We start from the raw sequence: 21,451 nt of genomic DNA, 5'->3' as shown, positions 1-21,451 counted from the left end.
GTGCAGAATGATGCGCTTGAAGCAACACGGCGTCAGGCTGTGACGTCATCATTCTGCACACCGGATGCGCACATTGTACGCGCTTCGTGCTCATAGACTGTATAAAAACAGTTCGTGCTGCACTGTATTTGTTTTGTCCTATCGTATCTATCATATGTTGTTGCCTTATTAAAAAATATGCTATACATTTAAAATAAATGTATTTTAATTTTATAGTATATATTTGTATATAAATACATTCATGAATGTTTTTAATGAATGGATTTTATAATAATACAAATAGCAATGTGTAACATTTTACCATATTTAGTGCAACACTTTTATTTGTTCCCCACAAAATATAGTTTTTTCACTAAATGTTTGGATTTCTAAAATTATTGTGCACTGATTTTTCTAGAATAACTTTTGCTGCCGAATTATCCACTAACCTAGTTTATGATACATTTTTGTCATAGATTATAAATATACATAGGCCTATATTTTTTCAGATTTATTTTTTATTTTATTTTTCTTTATAATGAAGTCTGTATCTAGTAGATTGTGAAAGAATGATTATCAGTTCCACACACAGAGATATATAAATTCTACATTTATTTAAATGAGGGAAAAAAACTTCACTGGTATCGGTATCGACCAATACCGAACCCTAGGTATCGGAGGCGAAAAAGGCGGATCGGAGCATCCCTAATTTGAACTGAAGTGCTTCTTGTTGGAAAGCACTCTTACCAGAATATTTTTCTGTTGGACTTGTGTAGGCCTAAGTCAGGGGTTCTCAAAGTCTACATTGAAAGGTCCAAATCTGAATTTTCATCAGTGTCAAAGGTCCGGACCGGAACAATCGGTTATTACAAAACTTGTTTTTAATAAACATACACAACATGCATAACAAATAAACACTAATTTGTTGGAAAAATAAAGTGCCCTTTGCATTCAAAATACATCAATAACAAGTGTAAAAGTGGCAAAACTATTAATTTAAGTGTCAGCAATAGAGGTCGACCGATAAGGGTTTTTCTCTAGCCGATGCCGATATTTAGAAATCTGGGCATCCAATGGCCGATGATGCTGATTTTTTTTGGCTGATATGTTTAGTCGATTTTCTCTTTTTTTTTTCCCTTTATCTCATAGAAGAGAGTTTGAGTAAATGATTATTGCAGGGCACAAGATGGTAATAGTAGTAGTAGTAGTAGCCTAATTCATAGTAATAATACATGGCTCAAAACTTAAGCACCTTCTCAAAACAGTTCTGAAGCATGCTTTTTGTTTATGTTTGCTGACAGACATCAGTGTTTCCCACAGACTTGCAAATGCAAATTCATTCTCCGCCAGCAGGAGGTGCTGTTGGAGCGGGAGATATAGCGGTTTCCCCGGTAACGGCTGTAATCAAATCAGGTTGCGCTTACAAACGTTACTTTATCAGACATTACAGGAAAGACGAAATGAAAATGATATCAAAGCTTTTCTGAAGACGGTCGGTTCTTTTCAAAGATACAGTCATATAAAAACACCCGCGCTGCGTTTTATTTTTTGAAACATGCAGTGCTCAGTTTATTCAACGAAGTATAAGCCTTTTGGAAAATCTTTTTGTGGCGGTCAGTTTTGATATTGTCACGAGTCGCCACAAATAACTCAATGTATGGGAAACACTGGACACTGCTATAAGTCAAATGGCCATAATCTTAAGTGATAAATATATATTAAAAAAATACTCATATTAGCGGTGAAATGTCACCCGATTATGTTAAACGTCATATGCTCACTCACTGGATGTCATGACAACAAATGCCATCAAGGAAAAGTTTGAATTATCTTGCCTGTGCTTTCATTTCAGACCATCTCCAAAAAAGACATTAAAAAACTAAACTAATGATTTACAAGTTTAACATGCATTTATCAAAGTAGGAAATATAATTATTGCTCTTGAAATACGAAATGGAGGCGGGTCCGGATTGAATTCCCTCCGGGTCCGGATCCAGACCGGAGTCTGGACTTTGAGAAGCACTGGCCTAAGTTTTTTCTTTCTTTTTTTCTTCTTTTTTTGTTAGAAGATGTTAAATTATTAAGCAGTGTCTCATGTAGGTTTTTTCCCTTGTATTTTATGTGGTGACCACTGGGAGGTGCTCTGGGAATATAATTTTCTTTTTTGCTTTTCTTCCCTGACATGATGCATGTTGCAAAGCGAAAGTAAAATTTCACGCAAGTTCTTTGCGTTATAACAGGAAAAGGTTCCGTGTTTTTATTTCTCTTAGTACGTTCTCACATAACGCTGTGAAGTGGCCCGTGCATAGAATGAATAATCGATTCTCGAGCCATCGATATCAACCAATTCAGCACCACCGCCATGGACAGCACCTGGTAACGTCGCACGTAAGAAGGTATATCTTAAGCAACCTCCTAAGGTATAGTTCGGGGAACACACCTAGAAATGGTACAGCTTTAGTTAAGGTATACCTTTAGAGTCTTCGTAGCGCGCTAAGAGACAACGTTATCGGGAAATGCAGCCCTGTCCAGTTTTAGTTATTGAACTAGCATTTTTTTTTATCCACAAGCATGCATCATTTAATTAACCACATGCCATGAATCGAGATCATTGTGTCGAATGATGATATATTTTTTTTACAAGTGTAGTGAGCAGCAAAGCAACCTTTTTATGCTAGACAGACATATACAGGCTCCATTATAGTGTATTCCACATTTTGTATAATTAGGTAACCATGTTGAGGGTGAGAAGACTATATATATGTATGCATGTGTTTGTTTACAACCTAGATTTTTTTTTTACTGTGGTGTAAACTTGAGAGAGTCAGCTGTCTAATCGATCACACTGCAGCAGTGTGCAGTGGCAAACTGTTAGCACACACACCACGGCTCCCTAACTGTGTCTTAACGAGAGAGACACTGCCACTCTCTTTTTTAGTAGGGGAAAAAAGAGAGGGGAATTCAAGGGGTTTTCTTCTACTGCAGCCATTTTCTTGACTTCATGTTATCTGGTAAATTAAGCTGCAATTATATGCACTATTTTTAAATGAACTTGGTAATGATTAGTTGTGCATCAAATTCGGACATTTCTAGTTGCACACATGCTAATATGAAGACCCCCAGGGTCTAACTGTTTGACGAGGTTTAATTGTGTGTATGTGAGCGAGAAGGGTCTACAATCTCACCCTCATAGTTTTCTGCTTCAGCGCATCTCTTTTCCGGCATCAACTCATCCATTTTAATCAAGCTGATAATTAACCAACTTCATTTATCCTCAGAAGATAGGAGGAAATGAATGTTTGGATGCATGAAATGATGGTGTGTCACGCTGATAAATTTTCACTCTGCCTCCTCAGGTTTATGCTGTTAAGTTATATACTGCCATCAAGGCTGAAGTAAGTGTTTCTATGTTAATCTTTAGTGTTCCTACAGGTCTTCTTGCGTACTGCCACTTCTCACATGTTGCCGGTACTTTGCCACTCAGGGTCAAAGTGTTGGTGCCTGGGTGATTTGCATATGCCAGACGGTGCACAAGAAAGTACTGGCACTTTTTTTGCACTTTAAGCAGTTTTCCTTCATTGAAAATTCCTTACACAAAATTGTTGATGCTTTAAAAGTTAATAGAGATCATAACAGTAATGCAATGAATAGAGTGGTTTAAGTTTTTTGAAGAGACACAATCACTTTATATGAAGAACAGTAGGGGTGCTCCGATTGATCGGCTACCGATCACTATCGGCCGATAATCACCTTGGGATGTTTGACCGGCGGTCTCTAAAAAGGCCAATCTCAAAAAAACGATCTCAAGCTGATGATGCTGACATGAAAGATTTGGCACGACATGCAGCTGCACCGTCTCAATCTCTGTCCGGCGCCGGTGAAACAATTATAATGCTGAAGGTGAGGTACTCACCTTCATATTTCTTCATTAAATAACTAGGTACTCACCTTCATATTTCTTCATTAAATAACTTTAAAAGTAATTTGAAAACCTTGTGTGAGGCGTAATCTCACAAACAGCGTGAGTGAAACACCGCGCGCACTCTCTTTCTCTCTTAAAATACGCAAATGGCTTCAAATCACCACATCGCGTCTGTCTATAAGCAGCACACACATAATGCCAGGTTCACATTACTCCGTTTGCAGTGCATATGTGGTGCGTATTTTTTTCCGCGCTCATGTTAACGGATTAATAAAGCGTGCACACTTTGCACGGTTGCGGTCCGTCAGTGCGTTCCACGAGCGGTGCATCTGCAGCAGTGCAGAGATATGCCTTGTCCAAATACCCACACTTGCGGTCTTTGCACTTGACCACTTTAACACTTATATGACGTATTTCCTGCATTTGGCCCAAGTGTTCAAGTGAGGATGAAGACCACAAGTGTGTGTCGAACTTTTCATTACCTGATGGGACACACTTATAGTGTTGTAAAAATGCAAGTGTTTACATAGCTTTATTTTAATTTTCCAGAACTTCCAGAACATGATGCATGATGGGATACACTAAGCCTCGAATAGCGCTCCGGAGCGGTATTGTGGATTTAGTGTGCGTTAAGGGCACTGTGCTTTGCCGTTTTTAAAACCTGGGACAGTCTTGCACACTTACTTCCTGTCGTGCGCCAAGACCGCAAGTGTGGGTATTTGTACAAGGCAAAAGTTTCTGCACCGAGTCTATGTTTGCTGCGCTGCAAGCGCTGAATTAAAGTAACAGTGCGCTGTTTGCAGTAAATATGAACATGGATTGACACGAAAATGTAGTAATTACACCATAAATGCATATTATTAAAGATAAACAAGGCAATAATAGATGGCACTCGTGGAGGTAGGAAAACAAAGTTCTTTATGAACTGCAGGATTGCTTGTAGTAAAGATTTCAATGCAAAAGGAAAGGCAGTAGAGCTGACTATTTCTGTCAATGGTAAGTTTGTGATAATGTAAGAAAAGCAGTTGAACTGTTTTGACACTTGCTTGAGCAACTTAATATATAAATCTATTCGTAAATGCAAAAGTAAAACGAAGGCTTTAAAAAGATCGGTATCGGTGATCGGATCGGCAGATACTGCTTTCTGTGATCGGCGATCGGTGATCGTCCTCAAAAACCCTGATCGGAGCACCCCTAAAGAACAGATATCTTTTTGCAGGCTTTTATTCATACAGTGCTTCACACTAATATTGGCACCCTGGAAATTTTTATGAGTAAAATATATCTGAAGTATATTTCCATTTATATTACCTTTTTTTTTTTTTTTTAGCACACCAGGGTGACTAGGACCATGAGTTTGTCCATGTGCAGAACAAGATTGTTGAGCTTCACAAAATAGAAAGTGGCTGTAAGAAAAGAGCTAAAGCATTGAAAATCCTCATTTCTACCATCAGGGCAATAATTAAGAAGTTCCAATCAACTGAAGATGTTACAAATCTGCCTGGAAGAGGACGTGTGTCTATATCATCCTAATGCACGGTGAGGAGGAGAGTTTGAGTGGCCAAAGACTCTCCAAGGATCCCAGCTGGAGGATTGCGGAGATTAGTTGAGTCTTGGGGTCAGAACGCCTAAAAAGAAAAGATCAAACAGTCTCTACATCACCATGTTGTTCGGGAGGGTTTCGAGAAAAATCCTTCTCATTCATCCAAAAACAAACTCCAGCATATTCAGTTGTCAGACATGACTGGAACTTCTAAGGGGACTGGCTTCTATGGTCAGATGAAACTAAAAAAAAGAGCTTTTTGGCTGGCAGGCACCAACATGGAGCTGGGAATCTGAAGGATCTGGAGAGATTCTGTATGAAGGAATGGTCTCTGATCTCTTGTCAGGTGTTCTCCAAACTCATCAGGCATTATAGGAGAAAACTCAGAGCTGTTATCTTGGGAAAAGGACGTTGCAATAATTGTAGACAACGTGAACTAGAGAAAAACATTTATTTCATAATGAGATTTTCCCATCACTTTCCATTGTTTTACTTCAATGATAGGTTAGAAGTTTGTGAATTTATTGAATGAAAGATCAAAAGGATAAACGATGCAGATTTATTTTCACAGCTGCCTTTGCTCATATTTACCAAGGATGCCTAACACACTTATTGGTTTAAGGTCACGTCTAGTATTCATTTTCCATTGTAGTTTTTTTTCCCGTTCAGTGAAAAGGTGTGTTGCATGTTTTGTCAGCTGAACTTTGAATTGGCAAGTCGTTTTCATGGAATCTAATGTCCATCGATGCATCATAAAGTCAGCATGAAGTCTGAATTGACTTCATTTATTTTCCTAATACATGTTCCTGATAATTTGAGATTCATTTATACAACTTATTTCAAAGGAGAGAAAACAATATTTTTTTTCATCACATCAAAATGTAATGACCTGGATGCAGAAGTCAAGCTGACAGGAATGGGATGGGGGCAGCTGGTGATGGTAGCACAGAACAGACAATGCTGGAGGACAGTCGTCGATGGCCTATGCTCCAGGAAGGAGCAATGTGCCTAAGAAGAAGAAACGTGTTTTTTTTTTGACAAATGTCCTTGTCGAATGTCCTGTTTGATTTGGAAATGTCATGTGGAAGTAAAGTGGGTTGCAATCAACATTTCATGTTGAGTTTAAATGTGTTTTTTAGATGTCAACCTAACATTGACCCTGAATGTATTTTAGCATTGCATAGGGGTTTGAATAAGGTCAAGTAAAAAAAAAAAAAGAAAGTCTGATACTCTGTTCCAACATATCTCTTTCATTCTGTGTCTGTGGAGAGAGAAAAAAGAGACTGGATAATATTAAACCAGAAAGAAAAATGTCTTCGAGAAATTTGACCCATCTTCCCGAAGTTATATCCTCTCTGTGGACTCCTCCCCAAACCCATGCTAAACTCCTCCTCTTTCTATATTAAGCCACTCCCCTTCTGACAGTGTGTAGTTGGCTTGTTCTATGTGGGAGGAGCTTAAATAAGTGAAAGGTCATGTGATGGTTCTCATTTCCTCACAAGAAGCTCAATCCAGTAGGGAGAGTCTGCTGGGTGGGGCTGTACTTCATGTTTCTCTTTCAAGCCACAACTAAAAGAGAATTTCAGCGCAGAAACGCTGTGTGTTTTCTCTCCCTCGCTCTATCTCCCTTCCCCTCATTAATTCATTAATTATTTTGGCTGGGTAACGTTTGCAGTAATGAATTCCTAGAGGGCTGAATCCCCTTGCCTGGCACCCGTCTCGTCCCACTCGCCTCGTATGTGCCAGCCGATCAGATCTCAGATGCTGTCTGACACTTCTGTAAACTAATCATGATTTAACCAAGTCAGTTGTATAAGAGTGTTGTAACACTTGTTTCTATTGCTTGGTCAGACTCGAGTTTGATCAGATATTGAACCCCACATTCTCTGTATTATTGAACTTGTAGTCCCGTTAGATTTAGCACCACAGTTGTGCACACACAGAATGTCCCGTTGTCTGCTGTGAATGCTATGAATCGGCTATGAATCGCAGGATGCAAAGCATGTGAGTTGCCCTCAGAAGGCTGTTTATTCAGAGAAAGCAGCAATGAAAAATGCATTATTTTGTAATTTGTGTGTCTGGGAGCGTGCAATGATGCAAATTATATATGTTGTTGATAGGGTATCTGATCTTTTTATGCAGACTCGGGTGTGAATTCCAATGGAAAAAAATGCGTTCACACCAACCAAACAAGCTGTACTCTGACTTCAAATGGATTTTGATTATCATAGTTATGTTTGTGAATTGTTACACATCAGTAACAGTAGCTAGTAGTAGTAATAGTAGTAGTCAGTAGCTCGACAGTGTGAGAATTTCGCTTGCATTTGGGACTAAAAATAAATGTGTAAAATGCATTTAGGAGTATGTGTGTGAATAAAAAAGTAGGCCCCTGTGGATCCTTATTGTGTTAAATTCAATGTATTTCAAATATAAGGTTATAAAAAAAGCGTTAAACATCTTAAATGGTACAACATAAGTCTTAATTAATTTGAATAGGTCTTAAATGTATGTCTGGAAAACGGGAATCAAGAATCATGATTATTACACTTATTTTAAATTTGTAATAATTATTTTTAAAAGATTATTAAACAGAATAAAATGTGATGCTGTTGCATGTTCCACATGCTTGCTGTTTTAGAGCTGTTTGCAATTAGTGTATTTATGCCCAGTGATTGCTTATGATGTACTGGTGATGAATTATGACAATGTTTATATTGTAGCATGTTCTAGATTGTAAGAGTGCATATTTTGTCTCACTGATAGTAGTAAAGTAGTAAAGGCATTTTAAAATAAGAGCATATGGGGCTTATTTACAGTTAAGTCATGAATCATGCAGAAGTTTTTTTCTGGTTACTATTGGTATTTCAGTTACATAAACTGTCTAGCATTTAAATAGAAAAAATATAAATAAATCCATAATTGTTAAATGCATATAGTTTGAAGCAGAAATATTTAAAAACCTAGTATAATTTTTTGTGTTCAAATATATTAAATAATTTTGCTTGTGTCCTCATATTCCTTTAGTAAGGAAAAACAAATTATCTGATCAATTTTCATTGTACCCAAGTTCTTTGTGCACTCCTAAATTTTTTAAAGTAGGAGCTAGTGTTGTCAAAAGACCCGGTATTTCGGTACAAAATGTTGTTCAATTAGCATGTTTTTGTGTTTTGCTTTGGTACCGAAATTGGTACCGAGAACCGTGGATTGTCACTGGTATTGGTACCGAATACTGAAATTTTGGTACCGTGACAACACTAGTAGGAGCACTAGTGCCTCGTGGGAAAACATGTAAGCATCAAGCCCTGTTAGTGTATTGACCAAATATGGATTCTTTGCTATGAAATTAAGGTTTAAACATCATTGTCTCTTAAATCCCTAGATGATGTGTGCATGGTCCAGTTATAAAGTCACATATTGAGTAGTTTGCAAACTAATGAACAGGATCACATGTAAAACATGCTGTTTCTTTGATCTGGTGTGTGCCTGCAAGCTCAGATTCCCCCTCTCATACTTCTCTGACAGCTGAAGTGTATGTGTGTGCATCCTGTTTGTGTGTGGGTTATCGCCTGTATAGGCCCAGACAGAATTACAAGATTTTCTGTGGAATTTGTGGAATGCATTTAAGTGTGTTAAATACACCTGAACATGCTGCACTTTTATTGGTAACTGAAAACAAATTACCAAAACTTTATGGATGCAAACTAGAACTTTGCAAATAATTATAGATTTCTGGAAATACGTGAGATTTCCTGTAGAGTTGTGTGTACGCTGAATCTGTGAGGGCCTACCTGTTAAACTTGCAGTTGTGTAGAGTGTAACCTGTTGTTTGTTTGTGTGTGTGTTTTCAGTGCTGAAAGGTTGTAAGTTGATTCGTGAGTGATATTGTGTTGCCTAAGGTGAGTTTGCGTTGACAGTGCCAATAGATGAGCATACAAAGACCACTGGAAATGAAGTTCAGAAAATAGATAACTGGAGACACATGATGGGAGACGCGCGTGGAAATTAATTGGCAGGAAGTCAGTGGTAATTTGAATTGCAAATGGACACCAACTTGTTCCCCGACTTGAATGATTAATATTTTGTTTTACCGAGTGAAATGCCACAAGTGTTTTTCATCAGAAACAAATAGCACAAAGGAAGGAGGGAAAAAAAGAGAGATTGGCTTAACTGATAATAATGAGTTGCAAGGTAATGGATATTGCCTCTGAACATTAATTTTGGTGTGTGTAATAGGGCTGGGCAAAACATCCAATATTCTTTATTTTCATGGTGATTTTTCTATATAAAATTTAGCAACATTGTGAATATCACAATTATTTTTAAAGTTATTTTTATTTAAGTTTCCTAAAGGATTCACAACGTGCAAGTATAAAAGCAATGACAAATTTCACATTGTCTATTGTCTTTATATTGTCTCTTTTAACTTGTGTAGCAAATGTGGTGAATTGGTAAGTTTGAGTTCTGTAAATAAAATTGTTAATAGGAATCAAATTTCAGCAACTGAAAATATTTGAAAACTGAAAAAAAGAAAACAGTGATGTTTAGTTAGTGCTTGTCCAATGACATTTTGACTGCCAGAGTCTATTTTGTGCGCACAGTGAGGATAAGTCATAACAGGTTATGTCAGCAGTGTGGATGTGCTTTGTGACCAAAATGATTATAATTATAAAATAATTATTACATATTCTTCCTTGTCTTCAAGGAAGTCCTTTACTTCAACATTTTGAATCTACTTGGATAAAATGACAATTCAGTCAAAATGATTCTTCCTCTAATTGGAAAAATCATTCTTTTAAGCCGTTTCAGAGCAAATGTATAAATATCGAGATCTATTTTCTGTATTGTTAAATAGCTGAAAAATATTGGGTTATAATTTAACTATCACTCGGCCCTAGTGTGTAGTTAGGAAATGGATGAGTTGCTCTGTACTTCTGAAAAGTTTTGAATTGACCTTTTCTTTTCTTTTCTTTTCTTTTCTTTTCTCAGAGTCTATTTTGTGCGCACAGTGAGGATAAGTCATAACAGGTTATGTCAGCAGTGTGGATGTGCTTTGTGACCAAAATGATTATAATTATAAAATAATTATTACATATTCTTCCTTGTCTTCAAGGAAGTCCTTTACTTCAACATTTTGAATCTACTTGGATAAAATGACAATTCAGTCAAAATGATTCTTCCTCTAATTGGAAAAATCATTCTTTTAAGCCGTTTCAGAGCAAATGTATAAATATCGAGATCTATTTTCTGTATTGTTAAATAGCTGAAAAATATTGGGTTATAATTTAACTATCACTCGGCCCTAGTGTGTAGTTAGGAAATGGATGAGTTGCTCTGTACTTCTGAAAAGTTTTGAATTGACCTTTTCTTTTCTTTTCTTTTCTTTTCTTTTCTTTTCTTTTCTTTTCTTTTCTTTTCTTTTCTTTTCTTTTCTTTTCTTTTCTTTTCTTTTCTTTTCTTTTCTTTTCTTTTCTTTTCTTTTCTTTTCTTTTCTTTTCTTTTCTTTTCTTTTCTTTTCTTTTCTTTTCTTTTCTTTTCTTTTCTTTTCTTTTCTTTTCTTTTCTTTTCTTTTCTTTTCTTTTCTCCTCCCCACAATACACTGTTCATTTTTTTTTTATCCACCAAATACTCTTCCTCTCTCATTCTCTTTTTCAAATCGTCGCACAATTTACAGACGGTTCCGCCGGGCCATGGTCTATCCTTTCAGTCAGATGCTAATTAGGGGAAAGAAATGTCTCCGTCTCTCTCGCTCGCAGACGAAGGGATGTGCAGGTTGAGTGAGAAAGGGGAGAGAGGAGCGCAAGACAGTAAAAAATGGAGAGAGGAATGAGAGATGAAAGGGTGATGAGGTCGCTTCAGATTGAGAAAAGAGAGGATAATACTTGTATTTTTTTCTTTAAAGTTGAGCTAAAATCAAAGGTCCCCCAGTCAGCGTGTCTGGTAAATGTCCAACTCTTCATAACTTTCTGATCTGACCACAGAAAATCTTGCTGTTCTGTGAAGTAAATTAAAAAGTTACCTATAAGTGACGTATTTTAATAAAGATGTTTCTACCTAGCTCATGACCGTGAGGCCCTTTGACCATGTGTTCTTTAAACATTTATAAATGTCATTCATGGAGCGAGAAATTTGCTTTTCTGCTTTAATTGGTTATCAGTCACGAGCTTCCCTTGGACTGTTTTTATATCCATTAATTAGCCTTATTAATGACTTACTGTACTGTTAGATAAGTGGCTAGTTTGGTGTTTCTGGTCAGTTCATTAATGGCTAGGGTGGATCCAGCTAACAATTAAAGTGCCTTAATTAGCAGCAGCAAGAGGAAAAATAAGGATTAGTCCTGAGGTTCTGTTTTATTTATTTATTTTTGGTCTGAAGAAAAAAGATTGAAAAGGTTTAAGGTTCAGAGGTTTGAGGGGAAATGAACAAGAGAGCCAATAGAATGATGAATGTGCTTTTCTCCTGGAAAAGAGAGGGAGGGCTTTTTTCACACAAGGGGAAAATAAGAAATAGTTTTTTCCTCCAGCATTATAAACACGTAGCTTTGACGGATTTAAACTCGCTGTAGTTGCTGATGGTGCTTCTGAATCTGGCTTTTACTCTGACACCAGTGGCAAATGTAGATGTATCAACCAAACGGAGATCAAACAGTACACAAGATGTGGTGGTTTGTTTGATTCTGCATATTTTAGTGGTTCGTACATACCTTTTTTTTGCCATTGTACAAAATCGGCACAGCAAGTGTTGGGGTTTTTTTTTTTTTTTTTTGGTCTGTATGTAGAACAGTATGGAATTGTTTTTTCACTCACCTATGGCTTTAAAACACAATTTATTCATTTATTAATAAACATCAATGTAAATATACCATTTTTATTAAAAGAATGTTTTTTTAATTAGTTTATAATTAATTAATTAAATAATAAATATATTATTTATTTATATCCGTGAACTACTGCTGACAATTTAATACTACTACTACATGTAATATGTGTTTTAATTAATTTTTTTTAATTTGAACAAATAATTTCAATTTGTTAATGGTGAATCAGTTATCTGGTCTTTTCACTCATCATGTACTTTTATTAATACAATAATTAACTTATTTTTATATGGAATTATTAATTTTTATACATGAACTACTAAAGACAATTTAATATTATTATGTTCCGTGTACTTATGTGTCCATTCATTTTTCGTTTTTTAACCCAGAAACGAAATACGGAAAATGCATTTTTTCTTTAATGGTTCCAACACTGATGAATAGAATAAGCAGACACAAACTAATTTTCATTATTCAAAATACGTATTTCATTAAAATTCGTAAAAATCATATAAAGCTTGTTTTTTTAATGTAACCTATATAAATGCTCAATTTAATTTCTAGCTTTTTTAGTGTCTCTATACAGACACTATAAACGCCCTCTCGCGTTACTGACGTGGCTTTGGCCTCGATGTTTTTATGATCTGGATAATTTTTCATGCCTGAAAACATGTATGAAATACTCATTACATATTTCTTTGCATTTAATTGTATCCAGGACCGGTTTTACGGGAGTGCTAGAGGGGACAAAACGAAAGCAAGAGCACCTCAGTTGAAGCTGTAGAAATAGGATACTGGCGAAACATATTTTCCAAACGCTCCAGTGTGTATTTGTGTTTGAACTCTGGAGAGCTTCAAAGGTTTCTATTTTCAATGTGTTTTTGTAGCATTGATCAGTGTAGCCAATGACCAACATTTTTTGTTGATTTCTTGAACACAATGGCCAAGCGTTTAAGTTAGAATCCACTCACTGCTGAAAAGAGTTTTGTTCAGTGCTGCACACTCGGGAGTCTCTCATTATAACAAACAAAGTGTAACATCTCACAGCCTAATCTCAGTCAACTCGCATCAGCTAAAGAGAGGGCCAACAGCCTCAATGCTCTTCATGCTACATCGAGTGTGTGTGTGTGTGTGTGTGTGTGTGTGTGTGTGGTTCTGGGTCAATCGGTGAATCTGTATACTCTGCGACAGGGTTGCTCAATTCTGGTGGTCTATCTTCAGAGTTAGTTCCCCGTCTAATCCAACACACCTGAACCAGCCAATCAAACTTCATGGGCTTATTTGAAAATTACTGGCAGGTGTGTTTGAGCAAGACTGGAACTAAATTGTGCAGGAAGCTAGATCTTCCAGGTGTAGATCTGAGCACCCCTGGTGTCCCAGACACATATTAAGTCTCGTCCGATGCTAAAAATGTCTGATCAACAGGCCCATGTGGGATCTGCATGCTTTTTTTTCTCTGCTGAATGGAATTAGAAGTAGTTTTGAAATAACATTTTAAAGGTAAAAATGACCTTTGTTAATGAACTCATGTGTTGTTTCAAATCCCTGAGACTTCATTCTGTGAAACACAAAAGGAGTAGTTTATCAGAATGTTAATGTTGCTCTTTTTCATTCTGGGAAAAAATAAATACATTTTTTTCAGTATTATGCTCACCAAGGCTGCATTTATTTAATCAAAAATAAAGTAAAAAAAACAGAATAACTGTTTTCTATTTGAATGTTTTATAATGTATATTTTGTAATATATATAATTTATCCTGTGATGCAAAGCTGGATTTTCAGCATCATTACTCCAGTCTTCAGTGTCACATGATCCTTCAGAAATCATTATGATATGCTGATTTGGTGCTCAAGAAACATTTGCTTATAATATTTTTGTGGAAACCATGAAACTTTTTTTTTTGATTCTTTGATGAGTAGAAAGTTCATTCAAAAGAGCAGCGTTCATTTGGAACAAAATTTATTTGTAAGAATATAAAAGTCTTTACTGTCACTTTTGAGCAATAAGACCCTTGCAGAATAAAAGTATTTAAATAAATTACCAATATTTTATAAAAATATAAATAATATAAGCATATTACATAATACTAAACCTAATATGTGTTTGAGAAAACATTTCTGTATGTATCTGAGTGATCGGTGTATATGTCTGTCTAAAAAGATATATGGCCATTATCTTCTCTGTGTTTTGAGTGTGTGTGACTTCACAGGACCCTCCAGAGTGTTCAGAATCCCCACGACTAGTGAAACATGTTCCATTAATGCTTTCATTTATCTTGCCATCATTCTCCCCCACTGTTTTTGTTTGAGGTATTTTTATCCCTTGTTCTACCCATCCTGTTTGTTGTCAGAACATATTAAGATAAAAGGCGGTTTTGATGTGTCGCTTTTTGATGTCTTGGCCGACACTTGCGGATCTAATGTAGGAAAGGGAAAAAAGTAGATGGATAAATGGAAGAATGAAGTGTCTTGTCTGTTATCTTCTTGTGTGTTTGTGTTTGTCCAGATCAAAGTGGTTAAGTTCTCCTATATGTGGACCATCAACAACTTCAGCTTCTGCCGGGAGGAGATGGGAGAGGTCATCAAAAGCTCCACCTTCTCCTCGGGGGCCAATGACAAGCTTAAATGGTAAGATGGGGAGGAGCGCACAAGGATTTGCATCTTATTTTAAATTTTTTTTTTCTTGTCAGATAAACTTTATTTAGTATAAAACAAACTCTAGCTGTTGATGTAAAATTCTTTGTTTTTGAGCAGGTGTTTGCGAGTGAATCCAAAAGGTCTGGATGAAGAGAGTAAAGATTATCTGTCACTCTATCTGCTCCTGGTCAGCTGTCCTAAGAGCGAGGTTCGGGCGAAGTTCAAGTTCTCCATCCTTAATGCCAAGGGTGAGGAAACCAAAGCTATGGGTGAGATGTCGATCAAACTCTTAAGAATTCATTTTTTTTTTATTTGGTGAAGAAAGCCGTATGATACCGTATATACCATGCTATTAGCTTCCTTATATAAGTTGTCTTTTGTTTTGTGTCCATCCAGTTTCAACTAAAAATAATTAGCAATTTAAAGGTAGCTAATTTCATTTTCAGGTATTTTATTATTTCTTATATATAAACCATTTTTTTAATTGATTTTCCAGCCAAAATAACTATATAATTTCAGTGATATAAAATTGCTCATACAGTGATTTTTGTCATGCTGTCCACCTCTAATCTAATGTATAATTTGATCTCCTTAAAAACACTGTGCATTAGCAGAAGTAAATTTAATTGCCGCATACTCATCACAATCAGTGTTTTATGAAACATTTATTTATTCAGAGCGTTTTTGCAGACTAGCTCAGTATGGCTTGATTCCTTTAGGGACCTGTAGATCCTACAGACACGGATACCTGCGAAACAAAGTTCATCTCAGAGTGGCATGCCTTTGAAAGTGTGATTGCTCTTGTATTTTCCGTGAAAGTAATAACATTCAACGTGAACTTTTCCCCTTGTAATATTAAATTTGAGGCAGGCGGCAGTGTTTTAATTGAGATTTTATTGGGGCGATGGCCTCGAGGCTGTCCTGTTTGATGGGTGTAAGTGGGTTACAGGGGGTTTGGCCTTCAGTGAAACAGATGGAACAACTTTATGCCTGATTTCACTTTTCTGCCAGTTTTTAAACCAAGTATTATTCATAGTTGGGGGTGTGTTTCTGTAAGGTGGTTTTGTTATTCTCATAGGAAAAATATTTCTGACATCCTGGCGTGGATGTTAAAACCTGGTGAATGTGCATTTATAAAAGCAAAAATAACACATTGAAAAGATCAATATGCATATTATACGAGTATGTGTATGTGTACGTTAGGTCAGTGAACTCTGTAGCTTGCAGGGAGTTTATTGGTACGGAGAAGAAATGGTGCAATAGAAGTGTGTGTGTTTGGTTAGGAGCTTTAGTATACAACTAAACATTCTACTTTTTCCAAACAGTTAAAGAGTTTTTGCACTGTCCAAAAGTTCAAAATTCTGCCAGCATTTACTCACCCAATGTCAAACCCAATGAGTTGTTTTCTTCCATGGAACATGTAATGTCAAATGTAAATGTCAAATGAATGAGGACTGTAGTTTTCAAATTTCAAAATGGGTGCAAAAGCAACAAAAGTGAATGATAAAGTGACTCCATATGTTGTGCATTACAGTATATTACGGGTGTTTTGAAGCCATATGATAGATTTATGTGACGAACAGACTGAAATTTTGGTGGTTCACCGATAATCTTAAATAATCAAATAAAAAAAAGAATCAAATAATGAATTAAAGTTAAGTAATCTTTAACTGCTGCAACTGATCTTGAGTTAAACTCGTGAACCGGATTAGTCTGATTCATGATCATGATTCATTTTTTTATTACCTTTTTTTGTGTACTGAATCAATTGCCAGGTACAGCTGGGGCAAATGTCAAGGTTTTAATGAAATTTTAGTGTGTTCCTTACACAAAGCTATTGTATGGCTTCAGAGGACATGGAATATAGAACACAACATTTAAACCACAGGGTTTCTGTGGGTCCTTAAAAAGTCTTAAAGGGGTCATATGATGCGATTTCAAGTTTTCCATATGACCCCTTTAAATTTAGTTGTATCAAATTTAAGGCCATAAAAAGGCTTAAATTGAACAAAGTCTTAATTATGATTTCAAGAGGTCTTAAATTTGGGGACAAGCTGCTGCGCTGGTTTGTGTTCTGCTGTTACCAGGGAAACCGCAGTATTTCTGCCGCTTCAAAAGCGCCTCCTGCTGGTAGAGCTGCTGTTTTTGATCGGACCAATGTGAAAATCAACCCATGTGGCTTTACGCTGCAAACACGCAGTGTTGTAAATGTGAACTGGTGGATCAACAAATCGTAAACGATTAAGACAGTAAAATATATTTAATTAATAGTTGATTGATAATAGTTGTTTACATTAATAATTGATAGCTTTTCCTTACGAAAATTAACCATGGTTTTACTATAGTAAAAGTGTAGTAACCATGTTTTTTTTTTTTAGCATATTGACTACCATTTGTATAACCATAGTTTTACAAAAAAAAAATACCATGGTTAAACTATGGTTAGTGTCAGTGGTGGAAATGACCAAAATTCACTTTTGGGGTAATTTTTAGACGACCTTTTAGATTTAATTAATTATAAAAACATTTTTTTTTTAGCATATTGACTACCATTTGTATAACCATAGTTTTACAAAAAAAAAATACCATGGTTAAACTATGGTTAGTGTCAGTGGTGGAAATGGCCAAAATTCACTGGGGGAACTCTAAGTTGGGGTAACTTTTAGACGAACATTCAGATTTATTTAATTATAAAAACCGTTATAATCTATAACATTAAACTTATTTCATGTTTCCTCTAAACCATGTGTTTTTTAGGTATCAAGATCAAAGGCACCCCTTGTAATTATATTTATAAACTTTTTTTTTGTTAATTATAACAATACATTCACTTAGTATAATATCCCACTCGCGGTACACTACGGTTTAGTGGGACTGCTCAGCGCTCGTTAAGAGTTGATCAACATAATTGCATTCATTAAAAAGCTGAGATTCTAAGCTTTAAAATGATACATATTGTGTGTTATTCCATTCAGGGGTTGCTTAGTAATTTGATTATGAATTTTTTCGTGCGGGAGGCGGGACACCTTGGGCTTAAAGGGTTAAAATAAGTTCTGAATATAGAAATATTAAATTATTTAAATAGGTGGCGGCAAGTCACTCAATCATTCAGTCAGTTGATTGTTTCAAACAGCTGATTCATTCAGGAACGAAGCAAGTGACTGTTCAAAAAGATTAATTTTAAAATGCTTATTATTATATATTGTGCTACGTTTATGTGCATAGGCTATTGAATTAATAAAACATAGAAATCCCTTTAATTTCCCAAAAAATCTAACCAGTTGGAGCTGGAACGTCGTACCCTCTCGAAATTCACTCCCTGGACTCCGTCCCCCGCGTTCCCCCTATTTCCAGCCCTGGTTAGTGTAGCGAAACCATGTTTAATTTGTGGTTACCATGGATTAACTAACCATAGTTTTTTTTTTTCTTTCTTAAAAATGGTTTAAAGGCTGAGATGTGGTCAACTTTTTGTTTTTGTGAAGACTTGTATCTGAACTGTAAATCATGGTTTTTACAATCATTTTACCGTTTAATGTTACCATAGATACTGCCCTTCCCTGCTTATATGGTATTAATTTTATTTGTGCAGGTCTTAAAAAGTCTTAAATTTGAGCTTTAAAATCCTGCAGAAACCCTGAACCACATTTTGATGCTTAAATGCGTTTTGTTTTTGTCATTTTACAGCCTGACGGCTCTAGTCTTCATCCACTTCTGTTATATTGAAAGAATGTCAAGGATATTTACCTTTTGTGCTGGACAAAAAAAAAAAAAGATTTGGAAATAAAGTAAATGATGGCAGAACTTTGATTTCTGGGTCCTTTAAAGCTCTCCTCACCAAATCTCTGCCCGTGTGTATAAGGGACATACAGTAAATGCTTTCTCTTATCTTTGTTTACAGTGAACTGTAATTCACTAAAAACAATGTTTTATAGTACTGTACAAACAATAAATGCATATTAGCATTGAAAACAAATGTTCTTCAGCATTTGTTTTATACAAGCCTGTATTAGATGTTATACAAAAGGTAGCAAGCTCCGTGTGGCCTGGAGAGATGAAACTGAGGTGCGAACAGCAGTCACACTCTCATCTTTTTGAAGAATCTCACATATGGGCAGAGAAACGGGAGCGAAAGAAAGAGAAAAGGGTGCCAGATTGTGGCAACGAGATGAGATGAGAGGTTGAACAACCCCGTCTCTCATTTTCCAATTTTCTCATTTCCTGCACCTTAATGGGCGAGAAGGCACTCCTTGTGTTTTGCCCCACCCTCCCCCCTCTCCTCCATCTCTTTCCTCCACTCAGCGTTCTCTCCATTTACCGCCCCTCCGGAATTGGGGAGGGGGGTGACATGCTTGGGGCGTCCCCGGAGACGTGGGAGTGCCGACAGCCACTGTACATTGATGGGGAGTTTTTTTAAAGCGGGACGGAGGATGAAAATATGGCAGCAGAAATTGCTCTATCGGTTCTGGATCATTTAGAATCCAATTTAATCCTGCCCGAGGTGGAGAGAGAGAAATAAAAACAAAGTAAAGTGCTTTAATTAAGAGGGCTGTGAGAAGGCACTGGGACTTTGCAGCATGACTTGTGTTTACAGAGTCAGTCATGGGCATGACGATGAACAAATAGAGGTGCCGAGGAACCTGTTCCTCTCTGATGATCAGTGATCAGGTTTGCCGGACATATGAAAGGAATATTTAAAATTATGCCACATTATATATGCCTTCAGTTTGTCACAGCAATAAACATCTCTTCCTATGTGCTTTTGCTAATCAGAAGTACATTACTGTTTAATAATTAAAAGTTAATTTAATATTAGTTAATTCATTACAGATTATGAAATAATTAACTTTTTATAAATATACTATCGATTGTTGTTAATTCAACTGTCACATTTTATGTTTAACTTGAAATATTAAAAGTCAACTGTATGTGCAGAAATTAAGATAAACCTATATTATTAAATGCTGTAAAAGTATTATGTTATAGTGTCCTTTATAGGTATTTTTTATAATAAATAAAAATAATAAAAAGTAGAAACAGAACAGAGAGTGCTGGTGTTAGGTGGTCAAGCTTTTGTATAATAAAAGAAAACGAGTAGATAGAAAAAAATAAAATATATTTTAGACTTGCTGAGAATTAGTTCATATAGATGAATTATTCTGTTTTCAGATCTCTCTCTCTTTTTTTGTGAACAGGCTTTTAGAAATTGAGATGCTGAAGGTCAGAGGCATTGGGCTAATAAAGAAACGAAAGATTCACACAGCTGTAGATTGGATGGATGTTGGGTAGTATATAAACTACTCAGTTGATGATACTTTCGCTGCGTGCTGTGTGTAGTTATTCAGTTGAGATTGCATGCTGACAGACATTGATTCTGAATGTGCTTTATTGGCTATTGACTGTTTGATGAATATTTACACAACAGAGCTTTACTGCTGTTGCTCTCAGCCCCGTGTGGCCCGTAGCTATTAATAGTCCCATAGATCAACATTTATAACACTGACGGTTTCACTGTAAAGTCACAGAAGGATGAGGATTTCATTTCAATTTTTTTCAGCAACATGTGCAGAAGCTAAAGGTGAGATGTGTAGGTCCAACATGCACATTGATAGCTTTTCTTTTGTCTGTTTTATGTAATATTCAAGTTCGTGTCGTTGCTTCTAAGCAACAACATTTCCTGTCAAAAGTCAATTCAAGATGTCGTACAAGTCACCCGCCACATCTGTGCTAAAACTATTGCCATTCAGCTGGTGGCAGGTGTTAATTTCATAACCTGCTATTAAACTGTGTCTGTTTTTGTTGCTCTCATATATAGATTTTAGTTTAACAATACGTAGCCGGACGTTTGAGTAAAATAATGTGGTTCACGTTGCAGCTTACTCCAGCCGAGGGCCACCCTGAGACCAGACATTTTTACAGACCCAATCGAGACAGTTGGTTTATCATATCAGGCAGTTAAAGGTGTTTTGCTCTCTGTCTGTTTATATAGGAGTGTCAAGGTAAGAGGAATTATTGGATAGTGTTTACACTAGACGATTGTGTTGATGCTGTTGTGAGAACGTCAGTTTACTCACATTATTGTTCTGACATTGTGCTACTGAACTCTCTATTAATGGCAGAGTGTAAGTCAAAGATGTTTTTGTTGTTGTTGTTGAGATCTCGCTATATTTTCCTTTTTAGTGTCATGTAGCCAAACTTTTGACTATTCTTGTAAAATCTGTCCACTTTACAGCTTTTTCTGTACTATAACCGCCCATATAGACAGGAAGCGACCATCTAACTAAAAGACCAGCTGCTAAAAGATATAATTTGCTTGCTACTAAGTGGCTTGAGTATAATTCTTGGAATTCTTTCAAAGACTGGATGCCATGGTCCTTGCAAATGTTGGCAAATCCAATGAGGAAATCTTCTTCAGCAGAAAAACCTGTGTATCCTGACACCTGAAAATGCATATGTGCAAGCCAACTGGATTAGAACTGGCTATTTCATCCAACTTTAGCTTTTTGTGTGTGTGTGTGTGTGTGTGTGTGTGTGTGTGTGTGTGTGTGTGTGTGTGTGT

General features: G+C 36.3%; 1 protein-coding gene across 1 annotated transcript in view; it reads left to right on the top strand.

Moving 5' to 3' along the window:
* Positions 1-14,764: 14,764 nt before the first annotated feature.
* Positions 14,765-21,451, top strand: part of LOC107678886 (speckle-type POZ protein-like) — a 35,004-nt gene continuing 28,317 nt past the window's right edge. The window contains exons 1-2 of the mRNA XM_016474308.1: positions 14,765-14,886; positions 15,013-15,164. Coding sequence (XP_016329794.1) covers positions 14,789-14,886; positions 15,013-15,164 — 250 coding nt within the window. The 5' untranslated portion in view covers positions 14,765-14,788. The remainder of the gene's footprint in view (positions 14,887-15,012; positions 15,165-21,451) is intronic.

The sequence above is a fragment of the Sinocyclocheilus anshuiensis genome, unplaced genomic scaffold, assembly GCF_001515605.1.
Source record: "Sinocyclocheilus anshuiensis isolate Anshui unplaced genomic scaffold, SAMN03320099.WGS_v1.1 scaffold1800, whole genome shotgun sequence".
In the NCBI taxonomy this organism is placed as follows: Eukaryota; Metazoa; Chordata; class Actinopteri; order Cypriniformes; family Cyprinidae; genus Sinocyclocheilus; species Sinocyclocheilus anshuiensis.
The sequence above is the reverse complement of the archived record's forward strand: the minus strand, read 5'-3'. Positions and strand labels throughout refer to the sequence as shown.